This window comes from Sciurus vulgaris, assembly GCF_902686455.1.
Source record: "Sciurus vulgaris genome assembly, chromosome: 18".
NCBI lineage: Eukaryota > Metazoa > Chordata > Mammalia > Rodentia > Sciuridae > Sciurus > Sciurus vulgaris.
Genome location: NC_136479.1, coordinates 2164452 through 2187524, shown reverse-complemented (window position 1 = coordinate 2187524; position 23073 = coordinate 2164452). Strand labels below are relative to the sequence as shown.

General features: G+C 45.5%; 1 protein-coding gene across 5 annotated transcripts in view; it reads right to left on the bottom strand.

Annotated features, from left to right (window-relative positions):
* Nucleotides 1-23073, bottom strand: part of PDPK1 (3-phosphoinositide dependent protein kinase 1) — a 70852-nt gene that overhangs the window by 5695 nt on the left and 42084 nt on the right. For 4 of the 5 annotated variants that reach the window (XM_079120332.1, XM_079120335.1, XM_079120333.1 and 1 more), the window contains 7 exons: nt 19618-19693; nt 14774-14842; nt 14436-14532; nt 13248-13421; nt 9352-9569; nt 1060-1117; nt 143-295 (listed from right to left, as the gene is read on the bottom strand). In XM_079120332.1, coding sequence (XP_078976458.1) covers nt 143-295; nt 1060-1117; nt 9352-9569; nt 13248-13421; nt 14436-14532; nt 14774-14842; nt 19618-19693 — 845 coding nt within the window. The remainder of the gene's footprint in view (nt 1-142; nt 296-1059; nt 1118-9351; nt 9570-13247; nt 13422-14435; nt 14533-14773; nt 14843-19617; nt 19694-23073) is intronic. The other variant, XM_079120334.1, reaches the window with a different exon arrangement.

Sequence of the window (23073 nt, the reverse complement as noted above, 5' to 3'; positions counted from 1 at the left end):
GCTGAACAGTTAATGCAGAGCTTCTGGGAGGTGGGAAAATACCAAGATCCCAGCTGCTCAGTCGGCCAAAGCAAGGGATGCTGTTGGCGGAAATACAGGGGCCTATGACAATACCACCAAGAGTCTCCAGGGACAGACTCACCGTGTGAACAAAGAAAGTTTTAAAATTCTTGGCTTCTGGTCGGAGTTCTTGTGACCATGGTATTTCACCTTTCAGAACTTTGTTGACAGGATCGACATAATATAAATGTGGCCCTTCTGTGAGCAGCAGCTGTCGTCGTCGTGCAAATAAACCCTGATACAAACAAACAAACAAACAACATTATCATTAAGGCTCAGAGGTGAGAGTGGATAGCACGCACTGCTGCCTCCAAGGAACTCACCTGTAGAGTAGCTCAGTGCACAGGGCTCACGCCAGCCACCTCCACTGAGCCAGGACACCTCCTACCTCACCTAGACCCTGCTGCTGAGCTCACACAGATGGGTCTTTGATCACCATCCCACTGTCCCCTGGCCTAAGTCACAGAAGCCCACTCTGGGCAGGCCAGATCACACACAGCCCACCTGCATGGAGAGTTTCACTTGGTGGAGGCTGTACAGGTAGGAAGAGCAGTTGAGTCATACTTAGAATGGGCCCCTGTTAACACACAGAGTTGATATTTTCTGACACAATCTGCTTAATCCATAAAACACAAACCACAACCCTTAAGTGTTTAAAAATACTACTAATGAAATATTAGACTGCCTGCTAGGATACCAGACGTGGCCTCCACATGACAGAAACCTTGAAATGAATGGGAAGCCAGGTTCCAGAGTCAGAGCTAAGGCTGGCCTTCCACCTGCCCCTTGCTGACTCCCTGTGGGGTTCCAACTGTTTCCCTGGATGCTTAAAATATTCCTGGGCTGTAAAATCTGGACATGGATCTTTATAGAATGTGCCAGGATGAAGAATGCTACGTCTAACATGTCATGGCAGGAGTCCAAGAAAGGAGAGCTAGCCAAACTAGCAGCAGAAGGAAGTCATCTATTAGGACTAAAAGCAGCAGGGGTCTGACTTACCTTTCGCTTATCCACTGGACCCATTTTTAGTATTAGATTATTTTCTACAAATTGGTGCCTATAAAGAAAAAAAAAGAAAAGAAAAAAAAAAAAAAAAACAAGAATAAGACACTCACAGAAATTCCCCCGACTCCTTACTTCAGACAAACTCCATGGGGCCTCTGGGACTCTGCATTAACCAAGACTGCCACTTGCAGATCCAACCAGGCTTCAGAACCAGGAGACAACTCCCAATGCGACATATGGGGTTTTTCATCTGTATCTGGACCAAAGTCCCATGGTCACTTCTTAGCTGGGGTATCTATGCAGCCGGGAACAGGTAAAGGGCACGGTACCACAAACCCAGAGGCAACCCACAGCAAATGCAGGAGGCCCTGGGTTTAATTCCTAGTGCACATGCGCGCTCTCTCTCTCTCTCTCACACACACACACACACACACACACACACACACACACACACACACACACACACCTACCTATGGGTGAGTAAAAAGGCAAAGAATCCCCTAAAAGGTGGACACCACTTAGCATCAACTTCAGGAAGAGATTGTGGTACTGAAGCTACTTCCCATGCCAGGACTCCCCAATTCAGGGTGCAGAATCCGGAATGCTTTAAGATCACAAATTCTTGAAAGACCCAAGTTGGACCTGGTTTAAGAATGTCTTTTCTGGGATAGGCAGTGGTAGAGTGTGAACTCTGCAGGCACTGGCCTTGGGTCCAACCCCAGCACCTGGAGGGGGGACATCTTTTCTGGCATTCCTATCATACTAATATAATACTTCCATTTAAATGTGGCAGGAATCTGGAAGACGAAGTTTCAAATACAGGCTTTGTTATAATACCCATTAGCAGCCAGTATACCACTTCACTTTGCTTCAGGTCATCTTAATGTCTACAGGTTACCTCACTTGGTTAAAGCTAGAAGCTACTGGTTTATATACTCTCCCCTGCCACCCAAACCCTGTGCTCAGTGTTGGGGATGGAACCCAGGGCCTTGTGCATGCCAGGCAAGGGTTCACCCACTGAACTATAGCCCCAGCCCTATGTTCCATCCGCTTCCACTGAAATCCTGATCTGAGGTTCTACTGTAGAACACTATGCTATACATTTGAAAAAGGTCTAAGACAACCATGTCTGGGCACCTTACCAAGGGGCCAGAGCACCTATAAGAAGGAGGGCTACACTGCACGTCTCAGTCAAAGGCATTCTGCAGGCTTTGAGAATAATAGATTGTGAACAAGAACAGGGCTGTGGCCCTGCCAGGAAGAGTGTGATATGACCCCTCTCAGAGGTGTCTTACACCCACCCAAACAAATATAACCCGCCAAAAGCTAGAGATTTCAGAAAAGAAGATACAGTAAGGAGGATCTACTGCAGCACAGAAAGTCCAAGGCACAAAGACACAGCCAACACCACAAAGCCTCTCCAGCAAGCATCAGGGAAAGCACCACGTGAGTGAAGGAAAAACTTCATGAATCAAACTGCCGAGGGGATAACATGGGAGACAAAGGTCAGGAGTCAGTCTGCTCACTGTAGCCCTGAAGGGCACCAGTTTCTGGGGAGTCAGGGAGGCCTGATGTATAATCAAGGAGAAGGGAGGCCCCATGGTGCCATCCTGTTCTTGGCTCACAACATGTGAGAGAGAGTCCAAAAATCAAGCCAGACAAGGCAGGCACCAGAAAGAAGATGCAGGGATTCCTCCAGCTACATGGGAGGAGTCACCAAACAGAACCACAGATTGGACTACATGAGGACAGAAACAACTCTAACCACAAAATAACCAAGCTCAGAAGGCTAACAGGCTGTGGAGGAGACAAGACCTGAGCCAAGGGGCCAACACCAAGTACCACAAGACACCACCAGTTTCAGTAGAAAAGTGAACAAAGCGGCCAAATTGGAAGTCCCCAAGAGGAACAAAAGTGACACAAAAACGCTTTCAGTGTCCTGAATAAAGAAACGGGGTTGAGTGTCCTTCGGCCATTCTTCGGGGCACAGTGGGGCTGTAGGGGGATACAGTTGTCTTCACGCAGCACCAAAGACCTGAAATGAGGCCATGCTGGAAAAGCAATTTGGAAATGTCTATCAGGAAGCAATCCCACTTTTAAAAATCTATACTGAGAAGGAAAAAAAAAAAGGTAGGGGGAACAGAGAAGTCCACAGCATTATTACTCAGAGAGGAAGTGAAGCCTGTGATAACTTAGCAGCAGAACATGCACTTACACACTCCTGTGCAAATGTGGAACTTCTACCTGCTGAGCTCTTCCCACAGAAGAGAACCATCACCTGTCTATAGCCCAGGTAGTCAGAGATACAGGGGACAGAGAGAGGCCAACAAAGCTTTATTATTAGCAGTTATATCACAGTCTACTTGCTTAGTTAGCCAATTAGCCTACAAGTAGCTTATTTATCTACTTTGAAAAATTTAGGTACTTTAGCCAGGTGTGGTGGTGCATGCCTGTAATCCCAGCAATTTAAGAAAGCTGAGGCAGAGGATCAAAAGTTTGAAGCCAGCCTCAGCAACTTAGCAAGACTCTGTCTTTAAAAAAAAAAAACAACTGGGGATGTAGCAAAGTACCCCTAGATTCAATCCCCAGTACAAAAAAAAAAAAAAAGGAAAGAAAAACAAACAAACAAAAAATACTTCCAAGGAATGTATCATTTTGACGTTTTACTTCAGAGTCAACTTCCACCCCTGAAGAAAGTGCTTGCTCCTCTAAGTGTCCTCCTTCTCCCTGGCAGGTTGCAGAAGCCACTTGAAGACTCAGAGTCCAAACCAAACTTCAATCAGAGACACAGCTAGCTATTCAGCATGTGGACCACCTGACTTTCACACACAGTCATGTGTGTGAAACAGGTGACATGTGAGACAGGTGACATGTCTCACCATCACCATGCAATAGCTGAGGGTCTCATGATATCCACTGTCAACTCACAAGGGATGACAACGTAGAATGCTGCTCTTCCCCAACTCCAAAGCCAGGGTTCTCTCCTCTTCCTCCCCTACACCCCACACAGACCCCAAAGGGATCATCTTGAAGGATCTGAGTATGAAGGACCCAGAAAAACTCCACCACTGATCGACAGCCCTTGGAGAGCACAGTGAGGCTGGGGGCTGGGAGTGGCTGCTTTGAATTCCAGGAAGGCTCTCTAGACCTGGCTTCACTTGGGTGAGGGACCAGTGGCAATGGCCAGTGGGTCACTGTATGCTCTGAAAGGTCCACCCTTTGGTCTTTAGACCTCAGGCTGGAACTTGATGGGGACTTCAAAGATCTTTCCCATCTCTGGATTCTATCCACCAACATGGACTGGTCGTCAGGGGTTTGGGGCTGTAGCTGTGGTAGAGCACTCGCCTAGCATGTGTGAAGCACTGAGTTCAATCCTCAGTACCACATAAAATAAAAAAATAAATTAAATGATGGTACTGTGTCCATCTACAACTAGAAAAATATTTTAAAAAATGAACTGGAAAACAAACTGAGACATTTTCAAACATTTATTTAATTCATTTAAGCAATAATGTGTTGCATAAAGAAGATTTTATTAACCCCTCCCCCCAGCATGGTGGTACATTCCTATGATCCCATCTGCTAGGGAGGCTGAGAGGAGGACTGAAGTCTGAGGGCAGTGTGGGCAACTCAGTGAGACACTTTGCCAAAATAAAAATAATAAAGTGCTGGAGATAGCCCCTGGGTTCCATATCTAGTAGTGTAGTAAAAATAATTACTGGAATGAGAAGCATGGTTATGCATTCTACAAATCTAATTTAGAAGAATGAAGCTGAACTCTCACATTTGTCCTTCAGGCTCCAGTATGTGAAAACACAGCCTCACTCTGATGAACTGCTAGAAAAAGGAGGATTTTAATAGCCTTTTTAGATAACTGCAGATAACTCTTCTTTGATATTATACTAAAACTCAAAAAGTGGCGATTTCTTAAAAATAAACAGCATGTGCAATATGGATCCATAACAAGGAGCTTTCCATGCTCTGTGACATTAACACCACCATCAATCTACCTCACACTTCATATGGACCTTCTGCCCTTACGTGATTCTACAGCAGCACATGGTGGGGTCATCTTGGAAATACTGGAGAGCTTCCAAATGGCAACAAGTGTCACTCTACAATATCAATAAATTAATTCATTAGCATCACTACTAATCTCCTCGAAAGTCTTCAAGTACCGAGAAGATGTCAAGCTACAATGACAACTTTCCAAAATCCCAATTTTCACCTGAAGATTTTTCTCTGAAAACAATTATCAAGAAAAATGTCACTTGGAATGGAACCACCATTTGACCCAGCTATCCCATTCCTTGGCCTATACCCAAAGGACTTAAAATCAGTATACTACAGAGATACAGCCACATCAATGTTCATAGCTGCTCAATTCACAATAGCCAGATTGTGGAACCAACCTAGATGCCCTTCAATTGATGAATGGATAAAGAAACTGTGGTATATATATATATATACAAAGGAATATTACTCAGCCATAAAGAATGATAAAATTATGGTATTTGCAGGCAAATGGATGAAATTAGAGAATATCATGCTAAGTGAGATAAGCCAATCTCAAAAAAACCAAAGGACGAATGATCTCGCTGATATGTGGATGATGACACATAATGGGGGGTGGGAGGGGTTAGTGTTAGGGTTAGAGTTAGGGTTAGGGAGGGAGGCAAGAATGGAGGAAGGAAGGACTGTATAGAGGGAAAAGAGGGGTGGGGGTGGGGGGAAGGGAAAAAATAACAGAATGAATCAAACAACATTACCCTATGTAAATTTATGATTACACAAATGGTACTCCTTTACACCATGTACAAACAGAGAAACAACATGTATCCCATTTGTTTACAATAATTAAAAAAAAAAATGTCATCCAAGTGATCACACCTGCACAACTGCAGTTGGCCACCATTCAGACTGCAGTGGTGATGGCGTTCCCTGGAAGAGTGCCAGTGTGCACAGAAGTACTCTCCTTAAAACAGCTGTCACACCTAGGTTCAAAGCAAAAGTGCCAATGCATACTTCCCATGTCTTCACACAGAACATCAATCAAACTCATTATTTCTAGCAATACTTGAAAGTGAGACCAGTTTCTTTTCTTTCTTCCTATGAGCATGTGGCTGTGAAGAACTAATATGGCCCTGCTCTGCTTGGTGCCTAGGCCTCAACTGTGCTCAGATGCCAGGAGTTCTATCCACCACAGCTTCTGCACTTCAGCACAAAGGAGCACGTGCTGTTGGAACAGGGACTCCACACTTTGACTATGTCAGCAATGTCTGTGCTTACTGCCAAGCACTTCGAGATAACAGAACATCTTTTGTGAGAAGCTGGGTGACCCCAGATAAATACAAGCCAAGTGACAAGTCCTGACCTGTCAGCAGATTCATCCACAACTTTTGCCTTACAGGAGAAAGCAGGGATATGAACCCCCTTTTCTATGGTGCATTTCCACTGTTTTGTGGACAGCAGCAGAGCTGGTTTCCATGCAGGAGCATGGCTGCAGTCAGGGGCCTCTGTCTCACAGGGACTGTACGCCTCTGCATCCTCAGCACAACTTTTCTGTGTGCTTCAAAGGCTTTTTAATTTCTTGTCTGGGACACTGTAATGTTTGGCTTTTAAAGAGCTCAGCACATACACATTTAAAATGTTCCTTTTATGATTTAGGCATCTGCAATGGTGATGACAACTTGGCTCCTGGCTCAAAGTTGATGGAAGGAACTTGCTTAACATTCTAGGAAGGGCTAGAAAGTCAGTGTGTTGCTGTGAGTCCTTTTCTGGAAACTGCCCTGTGTCTGAGAACCTTCACTGCAAGGCACTTTCTTGCAGTGATCCCCAGGGTCTCGGTAGGTATTTGAATGGCTCCTTTCACTTTGATAACCTTTTCCTTTGACCTCTCATGTCAGCACACACCTTCTCCAGGGACCTCCTGCTACAGCTGGTGAGAATAATCCTCCAGCTGCCTCTGGTTCTATGAGGTCCTTCCAGTATCTTTAAAAGCCATGGTTGCCAGGCATGGTGGCGCATGCCTATAGCAGGAGGCTGAGACAGGAGGAGTGAAAGTTTGAGGACAGCTGGGGCAACTTAATGAGAACATGTCTCAAAACAAAATTAAGCTAGGCTTCTTTCAGCACTTTAGAACTTGAGCAGTGCTGCAGTAGTTGAGAAAGGAGGTTTCCCTTCTGTTAAGCCAATGACCTGTACTCACATATGAAAAAATAGATATTTTATTTCTGAAGAACATAAATAACTGAAGTACGTTTTAGTACAATTTACAAAAGTTCTGAAAAATTTTTTACTACTAGTATAAAACAAGTCAATGAAGTATACTTACTTCTTCTTGGGCTTCCATGTAGGCTCAAAGAAAACATCAGGATTTCAAAGTGATGTATTGGATGATATAAAATTACAAAGCTTTATAGCCAAGTATAACTGAAGATTGCCAGTAAGAGTTTGGTAGAAATATTGAGAACCTATTAATCTCCCAAAATGCACATATTTAAACCATAAACCTACTACTTCAGAACATTCTAGAAATAACAAGAACAATACACATTTACTCTCAAAAGAATGTCCACCCTACACCATGTGGCCACTGAAAAACTCTATTGTATATTACCAGAGAGTAAGAAAGAATAATTTTAGTAGTAGCACACACAGAAGTCCCTGCCTTGACCTTAGGGACTCCATAGTCCTATCTCAAGAACACTGTTCTCAAGAACAAGGTGCTTGAAGAATTGACCACTGGCCAAATGAGAGCTCCTCCAAGCTCTCTGTAGTCATCACCTTTGACGATAGGCCTGAAATCTGGAGGAAAGGAAAGAGAATCCTGAACCCAAAGGATGCAGGCAGGAGGACGCAGCGTGCCACTGAGTCACCTGGGGTGACCCCAGCTCCCAGAAGAGACACAAACCTTTGAGGGGTCATCAGAGGAGCCAAGATGCACACCTGGAGAGGAGCCAGTGAAGAGGAGGTTGGTGGAGGTTCAGCACGCAGGAGCCCAGAAAGCCCCCCACAGCCCAGCACACACACTTGCACAGAGTTGTGCCCAGCACTGCTCAAGCTGTTTTCACCAAACATCCTTTGCTCCTATCTCCAGCAATACCACTTAAGGAAAAAGTGAGTTAAAGGACAAACTTAGACTCCCTAGAATTATAGGTTATTTCTGGGGAGCCAACATTTATACTGTTTTTCCAGAGATAAATTCTGATGGTACAACATCTCATTCTTAGCCATGTGCAGCTTTTCCCTCTGCATCTCACTGGGGTAGCTTCTGAGGGCTCACCTCCTCTCTCCCCACACGTTCCCAGGCCCATGCATCCTCTTTCTTACTTTGCCAAAGCTTCAATTCTCCTCTTCCTACCTTCTCTTTTCACCACACCCTAATATGCCTGGGGCTTGTCTCTGCCTACACAAAAGGTAAAGGCATAAGAACACACTTGAAGAAATTTCAAGTAAAATACTGAGGCCCTTTTTTCAGGAGACTAAGATGGAAAACAATAAAAACATGGACAGGATGAACTTTGTAAGACTTTGCAATTTCCATATAAAACTGCATCAGTAGGCTGAAGAGAAACTGAAGAAAAATGTTGGCAAGTATATAACAGAGAATATCTTTCATTATGATTTTTAAAAATCAATTTTTAAAAGATGTAAAATATGCAAGAAAAAGTAGACAAAGGATACAAAAGCACCTGAAAAAATAAAAACAAATGGCCAACAAACACAGAAAATGTTTGCTTCAACACAAATAAAAAGCAGGACCTCAGAAACACCCCAATGTCTCTGTATAGGCAGCAGTTACTTCAGTCACAGGGACTCCACAGCTACACCTGGGTCATCCAAATGCCTGGCAGAGCAAGGGAGCTGTCTGCAGCCTTGCCCTCCAGAGCCAGGGTATCTGAGGGTCCCAACCCACTCACCACATGGCCCTAGAGCATGCTTTAGGCACTGGGGAGGTGGTACCAGGCTAAGACGCCCCTGCAGCCCTGCCAGCCTACCCACTCTCTGAGTCCTTTGCATTTCTAGACAGTGTATCTTATACCTGTAATTCCCTTTTTTTTTTCTTTGGGGCGGGGGGTTGGTTAATGGGGATTTAGTGGGTGCTTTCCCACTGAGCTACGCCCCCAGCCCTTTTTATGTTCTATTTTGGGACAGGGTCTCACTAAGTTGCTTAGGACCTTGATAAGTTGCTGAGGCTGGCCTTGAACTTGGAATCCTCCTGCCTCCACCCCCCAAGTCTCTGAGATTATAGGTGTGCACCACTGCACTACCTATAATTCTTACCAAGGATTTCCACCGGCTTGTTTCTCCAGTAATAACCTCTTCTCATCTTCAGAAAACTGTAAGTCCAGTTCAAAAGAGTTAGTGTCCAAATCGTGGATGTACTGCTCTATGTTGCTGCCTGACCTGTGGGGTAGGCCTGCATCCACCACAGACAGGGAGTGGGAGGAGGAAGAGGAGGACACCTGCATGCAGCCAAACTGGCTCAGGAGATTGTCATACTGCAGGGAAGAAGAACAAAGGAGAAAGGTGCCTTAATTTTCCTGTAGGGTCAAAGGTGCGCACGCGCACACAGACACCACACACACAGAGCTACCTCCATGACCCTCTCACACCTGGTGAGCTCATACACACCACCAAGGCAGGTAGTCCATTGAGCCCTTCTGGAAAGTGTGTATAGATGTGATTCTCCTTCACTGGCCATTTGGCCACCTAGTCAAGGCAGAAATGGAACCTTCCTGGATTCCTCTTCCAATAGGAGTAAGGGACAGAGAAAGGCTATGCCTCAGTCTTTATTTCCAGGGAGAAGAGATCTGGGACCCTCAACCAACCTAGCATCAACATGGCCTACTGGTCCTAGGGCCTACTGGTCCCACAAGAGAAAGAAACAGAGGCTGTACCCTCCTGGCATAGAACTTAACATACAGGCACACTCCTCTTTTGATCCAGTGTTCTTGAGTCTGCAGGAGGCACCACATTTTGATTTGACTCACCACGTTTTCAATTTTTTAAAAATATTTATTCTTTTAATCTCAGTGAAGTGTAATTAACTTGGTAAACAAGGTTGTCCATTATTCTACAGAAACGTAAACCAATGTTGACACAGAAAACAGCTATTCACAAATGTGTCACATGGTCAGAGCTGTGCATCAGCTTACTCCTGAGCACTGACAGGGCCAAAGAACCCCCCAGCACAGATCTGAGAAGGCATGGCCACCTTGGGCAGCCAGTCACCCCACCTTCAGGCCCCACACCTGAGCCCTGCCTTCCACCCCACAGAGGATAGTCCCTGACCTCTGCAGGTCCTACACCCAGCCTCCTCACATGCTGCCCAGCTGACCTCTCAAAAAACAACTGCTCACACAACCCTGCAGCAGCCACAGCCCCGCTGCTGTCTCCAGAATCGATGCAGTCTGCTGCAGTCTGTTTCCTCTCTGAAAACTCCCCAATTCGAGGATGCCCATGCATGAAGTTTACAGAGATAACCACAGATCCCCCAGCTAGGGGTCACAAGAGCCTTCATAGCCAGCAAAGTGGCTACTACCATCGTCCCCATTTCTGACAGGGAAACCAAGGCTCAGAAACTGGCCCTAGGTTGTTACTGGCCAAAACTGAATTTAGTACCAATGTAGCACTGACTCTCCTGTGTTTCAGAGATGCCATGACCACAGCATACTGGGTCATTCTTGCTTTAGAGCTCCCACACAATACTCCATGGCCAGCTCCAGAGGCAGTATGCTAGTCCCCATGCCTCCCCTCAGCAGCTCAGCATAGGGCCAGGGGTAGGGTGAGGCCCAGGCAGGATGCATGGGAAAGGGGATTCTTCGCTGGGAGCAAGGTGCTGCCAATGGGCACCATGGAACACCCAACTCTGCTGACTCCATGTGGACCCTTCCTCCAAAGAGTCCAGCCTTGGCTAGGCTCATTCCAGTATCACAGAGGCCAGCAACAAATGTTACCATCAACAGGCTGCAGGGAATCAGTATGCCTGCCCTCCTTGCACCCTGACTCCAGAGTGGACACCCTCTCTCAGGTGAATCCCCTTTCTGATGAGGACACTGAACTCTTAGGTGAAGGCATTCTGTCCACAAGGAGGGAGCATCTCCAGAGTGGATTTCCCCTGTGCCCGCACTCCCCCTGCTATGTCTTTTCCTAGGCTCACTAGCTGTCCAAAGGTGAGGTTTGGCATGGGGAGCTCTCTGCCCAGGTACTTCCCAAGGCCGTAATGGGATAGCTAAGCAGTGGTCACCTAACAAAAGCAGGCTTATGATGCCCAGAACTAGATTTTATAGGTGGCAGCCAAAGCTTGTGATCAAAAACCTCACAGACACAGGCCTGCAGAGATGCTCAGGGGGTGTGTGGTGTGTACTCATGCATGACACTCACCATACCCTATATGAAGAGAAGCTCCTAGGTATTAAGACTAGAGACTCAAGAGCCTATATGGTTCCTTCAGAGTGTGGCTGGCCCCTGGGAATAACAGAAAAAGAGAACAGAGCCCATGGGCTGAAAGGTTGCCTATAATCCCAAGTGAGACCTTAAAGGAATGACAGGCTCAGCTGGGAGGGCTCCTGCTGAACCTGATCCTACAGGGCAGCATCTGTCCAGCATGCAGGGAAGAAGGTAAGAGACTCTGAGCTCCTGGGGCTGAGCTCTCTGGAGCTTGTAGAGCAGAGGCTACGGATGGCTGTGGGAAGCAGGTTAAGTCTATATAGATGCATTTGAGTCTTGCTCATGTCTGGGTACAAAGGGTATTTTAGGACAAAAGAGCGGACGTGCCTTATAGGAAGGAGACATAGAGAACCCTTGCTGCATTGCCAGGCACAGTGGCAAACAACTTGTGATTCCAGTGACTTGGAAGGCAGAAGCAGGAGGTTCACAAGTTCGAGGTCAGTATCAGCAATTTAGCGGGATCCTTTGCAAGTGAGGGAGATCCCATCTCAAAAAAATTAAAGGAACTGGGGATGTTAGCTCCGTGGTAGAGAGCCCCTGGATTCAATCCCCAGTGCTGGCAACACTTGACCTCTAAGAGATGAAACTAGTAGTGACTGTAATTAAGCTTTGGAAGACTTTTAGTTATGAGCTAGAACTCCATAGTGAACGAAATGGAACTCCATGCACTCATTCTAACTGGTTAGAATAAGCTACAATGACAGAAATCAAACCAGAAAAATGAACTATCAATAATAATGAACTTTTATAATCATAATAATCATTATTATTATTTTTCTGTGTGTGTGTGGTGATACTGGGGATGGAACCCAAGGGTGTTCTACCACTGAGCTACATCACTCAGCCCTTTTTATTTTTTATTCCGAGACCAAGTCTCGCTAAATTGCTCAGACTAGCCTTGAACTTGTGATTGTCCTGCCTCAGCCTCCTGAGTAGCTGGGATTATAGGCATGCGTCATCACACCTAGGAGACAGTAAATTTTTAAATCACATTTAAATATTGGCCAGGGAGGGGTCACCATGGAAGATGATAAGAGGAACTTGGATAAAAAAGACTGAAGGCTGGAGGTGGGCCTGCTATTAGCTCCTTATATTTTTCTGCCCCTTTTGTGCATATTTCCCATTTTCCAGGATAAAAAGTTTTAAGAACAAGTATACTTAAGATTGTGTATGTGTTGTCAAGCCTCAGGAGACAAAGAGCCTCAAAACCAGTGATAAGAGCAGTAGCCAAGAGCCAAGGGCTGTGCCTTCACTGCATCAAGCTGCAGTGACCAGGGTCCACCCTCCAAGTACATCTCTGCAAGTTCAAAGAGCAGCACTCTAAGCTTTCAAAGATAAGCAATACTTCTGAGCATCTTCGACACAATTACAATGGCACCAAGCCACAACAATGAGCCACCAGAAGACCTAGTGCCAGGAGCTCAGGGATGCCTTCAGGGCATTGATTCCCAATTCAGCTCCAGTTCCAGCCCAGAGGGAAAACTCCCCAGACCATTCATAGCTGAGGAAATGAGAAAAAGGAATTAGGCCCCCCAGGCCTCATGGCAGTGAAGCATTTTACCACCAACAGGTTTACGACACTGGCTCACACTTTAGCCACTAATCACACAAATAAGGGTCCCATGGCATGTGGGCATGAACCCTGTGTGCACAGAGGAGCCACATTCACAGAGCATGACAAGCACAACTCTTCTCTGCCCAGGCTACCCCCTCAGGGGTCAGCTTACATTGCCATAGCAGTCCTCGTCGTCCTCTGACATGGCTGGCAAGTAAGCTGTGAGCTTCGGAGGCGTCTGCTGGTGCAGATTCTCCCATGTGATGGACTCAAAGAATGGATGAGCTTTGAGAGGTTCATACCCTTCCATCTCTTCACAGCCTAACCGCTTTGTGGCATCTAAAACCTTAAATGACAGTCAAGACAAATCACTGCCAGAGTTAAAATGTAATTCTGACAAAAAATCTTTTAAGCAATTCTTTCTGATTCTGTCACTCCTAGAAAGAGCAGAGGCAACATGGCCCACCCCAGGTCTGCCCACTCCCACTGTGGGGCTGTGGGATGGTTAAGGCCTCTCTGGGTTCCTGCTTCACCTGAGGCTCTGCCCCAAGACTCTCACAGGTGAAAATGAATCTTTATTTCAAAATACAGTGGGCAGCAGCGAAGTATGCTTTTAAACTTTGCAGTTAAAAGTCTTAAAATAAGAAAAAAATGACCTGACTGGCTCCAATAACAGATAGGGCAATCAGCCCAGACAAGTGCCTACAGACATGACCAGTGTCCTGTGCCTCTCAATGGACCGCAGCATGATCTCCTCCTAGGGAAGGGCTGTGCCCCCAGGACCTCAAGGGGATCAAGCCCACCCTCCACTTAGGGGAGCTAGGAAAGGAGAGAGGGCAGACAGCTGCGAAGAGCTGACCCTGCTCCCCAAGAATCAAGAAAGGGAGGAAGCCCAGAGTCCAAAGCAACCAGGGCCAGGTCACTTTCAGTTTCTGGAATATAAATTGATTCACCTTTCCCAAGTACATCTGTATCTCTCTGTTTCATCACCTGAGTCAATCTTTAAAATCTTCATGTAGCTTCCTCTAAAGCTGACATCAGCAGATGTCACTGAGTAGGATTTACAACCATCAGCCACCATAATAAACCTAGTTGCTCTAAGAGCAGTAACTTAAAACGCTATGTAATGTTGAGCAAATGCAAAATGGTAACAGTAATTTCCTGCCTTATTAAAAAGTCAGGAATCATAAATTTGCAAAGTGAAGGTTATAATGACATGAGGTAAAGACACAACTCTATCTATCATCTGTCAACCCTGAACCCTGAATGCACCTTTCTGATAAGACAGGAAGCACAGGGTCAGAAGATGCAGTGAGTGGTGATGGGATCCCCTCTCCAAGAGAACATTTAGAATACTTACCAAGAGTTTTTCCACAAGGTCTCTTGCCTTAGGGAAGAATTTTTCTGGGAAGTCATATTCCAACTTAATGATCTTCTGAAATATAAGATATTCATTTCTGTGAATTAAAAAAAAAAAAGCAGTCATTTGGGCAGGAGTCTTCACACGTCTGGTGCTCAATAACCTTTCCTGTAATGATCCAGGGTGACCCTTATCTCAAAAAACCACCCACAAGCCACCAAGCCCTGTGCACTTATTAGTCATGGTGGAGGTTCACTCACAGCTGGACATGGCCCCGGCACCCCCTCCACTCGTCAGGCTGTACTGTGATGGGCTCAGAAGCCTAGGAGTCTCCTTACCCGGCTCGAAATGGTGGGAGTCCTGCCACAAGCTGGTATATTATGCATCCAAGAGCCCAAAGGTCTGAACTTTAAGGGAGGGAGAAGACAAAGAAAAATGGCATTGGTACAATTTAAATGACAAGCACAGTCCACTTTTCATTTTTCAATGCCACACCAGTTTCAGCCTCCAATGTAGTCCTGTCTCTTGGGACTAGATATGTGTGAGATACAAACTGCCCAAAGGGTGGCAAGTGTCACCAGCTGGGTTCAGCTGCCCTGGAAGCTTTGCACCTCCACCAGGGGTTAACAACTTTTGCACCCACCCTAAGAGACAGCAGAGTTCACTGTCAATGTCACACCAAACCAGGATACTGCAATCAGACAGCAGTGGGAGGGTGAAGAATGGTAGTCACACGGCTTCCTGGGATGATATCAGAAACAGTTTGATAAAAACAAACTCCTCTCAGTGCTGAGGAGCAGGCTGGGAGAGCTGGCCTCACCACTGCAGGTGGTACAGTTGAGGCTAACCCATTTTAGCTCACATCAGAACAGGTGGGAATGCTGCATGCCACAGGGTCAAGAGGCTCATCCACAGGACACTCATAGAGAAGGCGCTGCCCTTCCCGTTTTGTATTCCGCTGTGAAAAGCCCTGCCCCTCCTTTATAAACATTTGGATTACCTATTTTCAAGGGAAAACAGCACAGCTCTAAATGTCTCTAAATTCTTTCCAGAATGTCCCCAGTTGTTAGGGATCCTGAGACTGCTGCTCTGTCTTCCCTCACAGCACTCCATGAGAGTCTGGCTCTCCCACCTGCTCTCAATGCACTGCAATGACTTTACAGGATTTCTTCCAAGTCCTGCCTCCCATTCCCAACTCCCCAGAGGACTGGGTATGTGCAGGGCTCACAGGCTGCTGCTGATGGCCTGGCATTCTGGAAGATGATATTGTAGGGCATGGGTGAAAACCACTGCTCTAGACAATAGGCCAGCCAGTGTGCCAAGGCCAGGTGAAAACCACTGCTCTAGACAATAGGCCAGCCAGTGTGCCAAGGTCTGGGGGAAGGCCCTGTCCTCACCTCAGCAGCACCAGCACCTGCAAGCCAGGGAACAAGTGAGGCACTCAGGGTGGATTTAAAAATTAGAAATCTGAATCACAACAGGGTAAAGAGCACTTAAAATATTAATTTACATTAAACTCAGTAACTAGTTTACACTTGGTTTTTAGTGTTTAGTCTAGATAAAAAGAGAGTGACATAAGAAAAACCATGCCCTTCAGTGTGCAAGTTGCAGGGGGCAAGGCAGTCAAACCTGCAGCCTCTCAGGGTCCTCTCTGGAGTGTGGGAATTCAAACAGGAACGGCTTTGGGACAGCTTCCACCTCTGTGAATGATCTGAATTTTTTAAAATTTCGTTTTCTTTTACTTTTCATTGTTTTCTCTTTCTTCACCTATCTCAATGTTTTATCATGAGCTTGTATTTTAGAATTTTAAATGTCTTCTTAATACAATAATAGAGGGGAACCAGAAGTGGCGCATGCCTGTAATCCCAGCTGCACAGGAGGCTGAAGCAGAAGGATGGCAAGTTCAAGGCCAGCCTGGGCAACTATCAAGACCCTTTTTCAAAATAAAAATAAAAAAAAAAATTAAAATAGGTGTGGATATAGCTCAGTGACAGAGTGTCCCAGAGTTCAATCCCCAGTAACCCTACATACGAAATAATAAAACTGGGGAGCCAGTACAATGGTTCTGGAAAGCATAATGTACCAAGGATTCTTTAAATTCTTAGTGTGGCACTATCTTTCCCACCAGATAGATTACAGGGCACCCCTGAAGCAGAGCACTGGTGCCCTCCTCCTACCCAGAGGGGCCCAGCAGCACACAGCAGACACACCCATACAACCTCAAGTGTCTGACAGCAAAGGGACAGTTTGATGAACTAAGATAAACTCATGCAACAGAAAATTACAAAGCTGGTAAAGAGGCCGGCAGACAATCTTAATGGCATGGGAACTGTTCATCACAGAATCAAGAGGACGAGGATTCATACTGGCTATGCAGTGACTCCATTTGTATGAAAATTCCATAAACACATATAAGGTAGACAGGAAAGACATACCAAGTTATTATCTGCAAGTGGGTCTAGAGACTTCTTTTTTCTTTTCTTATTTTTGCAATACTGGGCTTGAACCCAGGGCCTCCCACATGCAAGGCAAGTGCTCTAACTCTGAGCTACATCTTCAAACCTTTTTACTCTGAGAAAGGGTCTCACTGACTTGTCTTGGTTGGTCTCGAACTTGCAATCCCCCTACCTCATCCTTTTGAATAGCTGGGATGATAGGAATGTGCCACCACTGGAGCTGGAGAATCATTTTCTAAGAATTCTTGACAATGAGTAGGCACCCCCTCCCTTTTTTTGGTATTGGTGATTGCACCCAGGGTGCTCAACCACTAAGCTACATCCCCAGTGCTTTATATTTTTTATTCTGAGATAGGGTCTCACTAAATTGCTGAGGTTGGACACAGACTTGCAATCTTCCTGCCTCAGCCTCCTGAGTTGCTGGGATTATAGGCATGTGCCCTCACACATAGCTAGGCTTCTCTTCTAAAATATAAAAAGAATTCTCAATTATTTTTAACCCACAGCCCCAGATGTGTAATACCTATAAAAACAAATACGGGCCAGGCATGATGGTGCATGCCTGTAGTTCCAGTGACTTGGGAGGCTGAGACAGGAGGATCAGAAGTTCAAGGCCAGCTTCAGCAATATAGCAAGAGGCTCAGCACCTTAACAAAACCCTGTCTCAAAATAAAAGAATAAAGGGCTTGGGTTATAGCTCAGTGGTAGAGCACTTGCCTAGCTTATGTGAGGCACTGGGTTCGATTCTCAACACCACATATAAATAAATAAATAAACAAAGGTCTGTCAACAACTGAAAAAATATAATAAACAAATAAACAAATAAATTAATTAAAAGGGCTGGGGAATTAGCTTATTGGTAAAGTGCCCCTGGGTTCAATTCCCAATACCAAAAATAACCCCCAAAACTTATAGTATGTAATATAAAATCATATAACACATAATATAATAATTATATAACTGATAGTAATATTAGTGAACATTAGCTAATATTAATATAATATATAAGCTCTAGATTATAATTTCCAACCTATTTTAATACACCTGTCAATTTCATTAAAATACTCACAGAATTGAGATTTAATGGGTTGAGGAATATCCCAAGATTTAGAAAGTTAAAAGCAAAGGAGATACACAGTGATGTCTCCCTTGAAGCCCTGCCCTATGCCCTGTCATTTCTTGCATATCCTTATACAGAGAACATGAGATGCACACACAAACACACATGCATGTCCTTGCTTCACGTAGAGTGGTCTAGGTGGTGGAACCCCTGTCAGTGCTGACAAGCTGGACACCCTGAGCAGAACTGATAGCAAGGAACACTGGCTCTCAGACACAATGATATGATACGTGTGGAGGCCAGGAGGTCATGCCTACCACTCACACGGTGCACCCTGGCTGAAGCACCTCTACACTGTAAGAGGCTGAGCAGCATCCCTGGTCTTCACTACTACAGGTCAATAGCACCCCACACCACTGATGTGACAACCCAAACTGTCTTCAGACATAGTCAAATGCCCCCAGGGGCAGAACCACTCCCACTGGAAGCTCTGTCTGGCCCTTGTTAAGAATTCAAAAATCTCATGACTGAATAAGAAAAATAAAAACAGAGAAGCCTGTCACAACTGAGATGCCCAAGTTTAATTTTCCAGAGCATCCTTCCATCCAGCTATTATGTTTGTGCCCATGGCATACCCTTGAGTTGTCAAAGCTTTCAAACTTAAAAACAGAGTGGCCTAACCAGAATCACTCATTCATTCTCACAGGGGTAGTCCCTTGTAACCTGTCAGAGCAGGACACTGACTGTCCGCAGGAGACAGTGTGTGAAAATGGACCAAGAGGTTGGGCCAAATCAGACACGAAGCAGAGCTTGACAGGTCCAGGGAGTGGGAAGCCCAGCCACACCTTCATTTCATAGACCTGTTCCCTAGAACTGCTTCCCAAACCTTGAGCACAGATTCTAGTGCCACCTCTCTCAATCTTCCAAGACAGCACCTTCAACTCTTCCCTATTCCAGGCCATCAGCTGCTGCTCAACTGCCCTGCAGACTGACCCTCCTGCACTCTTCCAAACAAAACCTACTTCTGGACTGGTGCCAGCTCTTCTAATACTCATGACTGAGACCACTACCAAGGACCAGCTGCATCATGCAAAAACCCTCACTGCTGTGACACTACTGGGCCTACACCAGGACTGGTTGCACCCAGCTGCAAACCTCCTCTCCCCATTCTTCCTGGGCCGCTGCCCACCTCTGCAGAGGTGCAGAGTCTGCGACACTAAACAGCACACAGCTCCCACAGCAATAGCACTTCCCCTCTGAGCAGTTTCCTAAAGGAACAAGAGCAAACCTCTAACTTAAAAGCAACAACCGGTTGGGGTTGTGGCTCAGTGGTAGAGCGCTTGCCTAGCACATGTGAGGCACTGGATTCGATCCTCAGCACCACATATAAATAAATAAAATAAAGATATTGTGTCCATCTACAACTAAAAAAAATTTTTTTTAAAAGCAACAACCAACCCTGAAGTACAAAATATAATGATAAAGGAACACACGTGTATCAAAGGAAAACTATAGGTTAAAAAGCAAAATGTTAAATTTTTTTTTTCAAAGTATGCTTGACTATATAAAGACCACCAAGGTTCCTCTTTCAAATGCTAATTCTCATGAAGAAACCTAGTAAGTACCACAGAGAGAAGAGAAACATGATTGGATAAAAGCAGGTTACCTCTTACAGGCCGACTTCTCTGTGAGCAGCTCTGGAGAAACATACTGCGCTGTTCCTACAAATGAGTTAGCCCTGGCTGAAAAGAGGAGAGAGAGAAAAGGTCATACCTGGAGCTGTAATCCCCTGCCCACCAACCACAACCATACAACTGGTACATTCCCCAAGGTATCACAGTCCAAACACACACAGCAGAGAAGAGCTTACTGTCAGCTCGGTGCTAGTAACCTGGACCAAACTGAGCTCTCTCAGGAGCTAGGCTCTTCAAGCCCCACCCCAAAATGCCTGGACCCCAGAACACTGTGCACTCCTCCCTGGCACCTCCCATCTGATGTGATGTGTGACTGTAAAAAGCATTCATGACACACGCCCGTCATCCTGTCAGCAGGGCAATAGAAAAGGGCTCCTGTCTGTTCACTGCCAGACCTGCAGCACCTAAACATACACTGATGCACAGCAGCCACAACAAACAGCTGCAGGCCAAAGACCAGCCTCTTCTCAGTCATCACCAGCTCAGGCACACAGGGACTCCAAGGCCAGTAAGACTGAGTCCTCCATCCCAGAAACCCTCCACATTCTGCTACCTCCAGTTCTGGCCTGTGTGATGCTCACTAGCAGGTCACCGGGGTGGTGTTCAGGCCCTCTGGACCCACTCATCAACAGAGACACCAGGTCTTAAGAACTATGAGGTCTCATCAGTCACAGTACAGGCAGACAAAGCAAAACCACGGCTGACCCTGTGGCCTCTACTTAAGCAGTTGGCAGGGTTGGTCCCCTCGATGCAGCTGCTACCACCTGTTCCACTTGCAAGTCAGTTCTGAGCCATCCCTCCCACCTGGCCTCTCTGGCCTGGCTGAGGTAGGCCCATAACTCCTCTGAGGGAACCCAGTTTAGCTGGTCCTTCAGTCCTGTAAATGGTTTTCTGTTAAGAATTCTTGGTTGCATTTGTATCCTGCCAGAACCCTGAAAGACACTACCAAGGATACCAAGGAGACCTGAGAGGAAAGAAAACCAAACCATCAGCCCAAAACAAACGAGTCCACTCAACCATGTAATGAACCCAAGAAATGTGAATTAAAATGCAATAGTCTAGGGGCTGGGGTTGTGGCTCAGTGGTAGAGCACTTGTCTAGCATGTGTGAGGCACTGGGTTCAATCCTCAGTACCACATATAAAAAAATAAATAAATAAAGGTTCATCAACAACTAAAAAAATATTTTTTAAAGAAACACAATATTCTAGAGCATAGTAGAGGAAGGAGAATGGGAGAGGAGAGAAGAAAAGAGGGAAAAGGCAGGGGGATTACGAACTAAAATTGAATTCCGTGTGTGCATGAGTTTGTCAGGATAAACCCAATAACTATAAAGCACTAATAAGAATAAAAAACATTGTCTTCCAACCATTTTTATTTCCTGTGTCATAAATCCCTTATTTGTTCTTCATTTTTTATTTTACTTTTTAGTATAATTTTTGCTGATTTTTAAAGGTTTGCTATGTATTTCAGATCTTAGTTATTTCCCACCTGTTGTATGAATTTCCCTCATTTTATCACTTATCTTTATACCTCATGTAAAATTATGATGTAATCAAATTTGTCAAGTCCTTGAAAACACACACACACAAGCTGGGCACTGTGGTGCACACCTGTAATCCCAGCTGCTTGGGAGGCTGAGGCAGGAGGATTGTGAGTTCAAAGCCAGCCTCAACAACTGTGAGGTTCTAAGCAACTCAGTGAGATGCCATCTCTAAATAAAATACAAAATAGGGCTGGGGATGTGTCAATGGTGCAACTTCCAGGGGGCCATTTTCCAATAAGCATTAATCCATAAAGAACAGGCCCACACTGAAAGACCAAAGTAGAACCTATCAAGACAGAAAGAGCTATGCTGGGTGGGAAGATGGGCCCACTTCAGTAATGCAGTGAAATCCACTTAAAGGCAACCATTTCTGTCTCTAGGCAGGCAGTCCTGCCCACGCTGGAATAATAGCAAGACCTAGGTAGCCATGAGAGGATCTCTCGAGTCCATAACACAGCATAAAGGCAAATGGCAGCTGTCAGGGGATCTGTATGATCACCAACTGCAAGTGGGGATGTGGGGCCACTGCAGTGACTAAAACCTCCCTGCCCACACTTGCTGACCCCCTCTCCTTCCTGTTTGCTGAATGTGGCCTTTGCACCTGGTTGAATACCAGAAAGACCTGAAAGAATACCAGAAAGAACTCAAGTTTCCAGAAACAAACCCCCAAGTCTGAATTTCCAGGACACCCTGAGTTCTTCCAAGGCTTCTGCAAAGGCCAGGGACAGATGAGGTGCTTACTTACTCCAAGTGATTAAGATGCCTTTACTAGGATGTACCTAAGGGACCCTAAGGTGAGGGCAAAACCAGAAGCCCTCATCAATCCCACAGGCCCTTGCCAACTGCCCTGCTCCACTGCCCACCACCTGCCCTATAGCCTCTGTCCAGGAGTGCAACATGTACACAGCTAAGTAACCTGGGTGACCTTGCTCCCACTAACACCTTATTCTAGAAGCTTTCAAGATGTTTTAGAGGAACTAACTCTGCACAAAAGTAAAAAGAAGCCAGAACAGGAATAAATTCTAAGATTCTGAACTACTCCAAACAGAAGTTACTAAAATGAATCACAGGTGCTTGTCCCTTTTCCTCTAAGAAGGAAACAACCCTGCCACCTCCTCTGCATATACAAGCAACTGTTCCAGGTTTACAAGACCGTAAGGACTTCTAGCATTCTGCTTTCAAGAAGAAAAGGTTTATTTCACCAATCCACAGATGCACTTTATATATATATTTTTTTTTTCTTTTTTTTTTTCTTTTTTTAAGTGGCTACAGGGCATGAGCCCTGGCTGCAACTATCAGAGTCTGAAGAAAATCAACACAAGGGAAGATACACAGAGCACAGCCCAGGTATGTGGCTCCCATGGCTGATGGGGGACCAAAGATGTCCCAGCCCTGCTGCCCAGGGGAAGTCATGGGCCTGGATCAAGCAGGAAGAGTCAGCACAGGGAGGACAAGGAGCTGACAGATCCCTGCACAAAAACTTGGTAAACAGAAGTTCCCATTTGGTTCAACTTTGTAGTGAACAATGCTTTCTTTTTTTTTTTTTGGTGGGGGGGACGGGGTGCATACTGAACCCAGGGGCACTAAACCACTGAGCCATATCCCCAGCCTGTTTTTTATATTTTAGAGAAAGTCTCACTGAGTTGCTTAGGGCCTTGCTAAGTTGCTAAGGCTGGCTTTGAACTTCCAATTCTCCTGAGTTGCTGGGATTACAGGTGTGGGCCACTGCATCCAGCTGGACAATGCCTGTTGCTATAAGGTTAAACCAAGTACATAAAAATAGAATTACTAGCCAGTAACATGATTACTATCTACAAGGAACAAGTCCAACAGATCCAGGTTTGTGAGAGCTCTCAGAAGCACCAGGGGAATAGGACTATCAT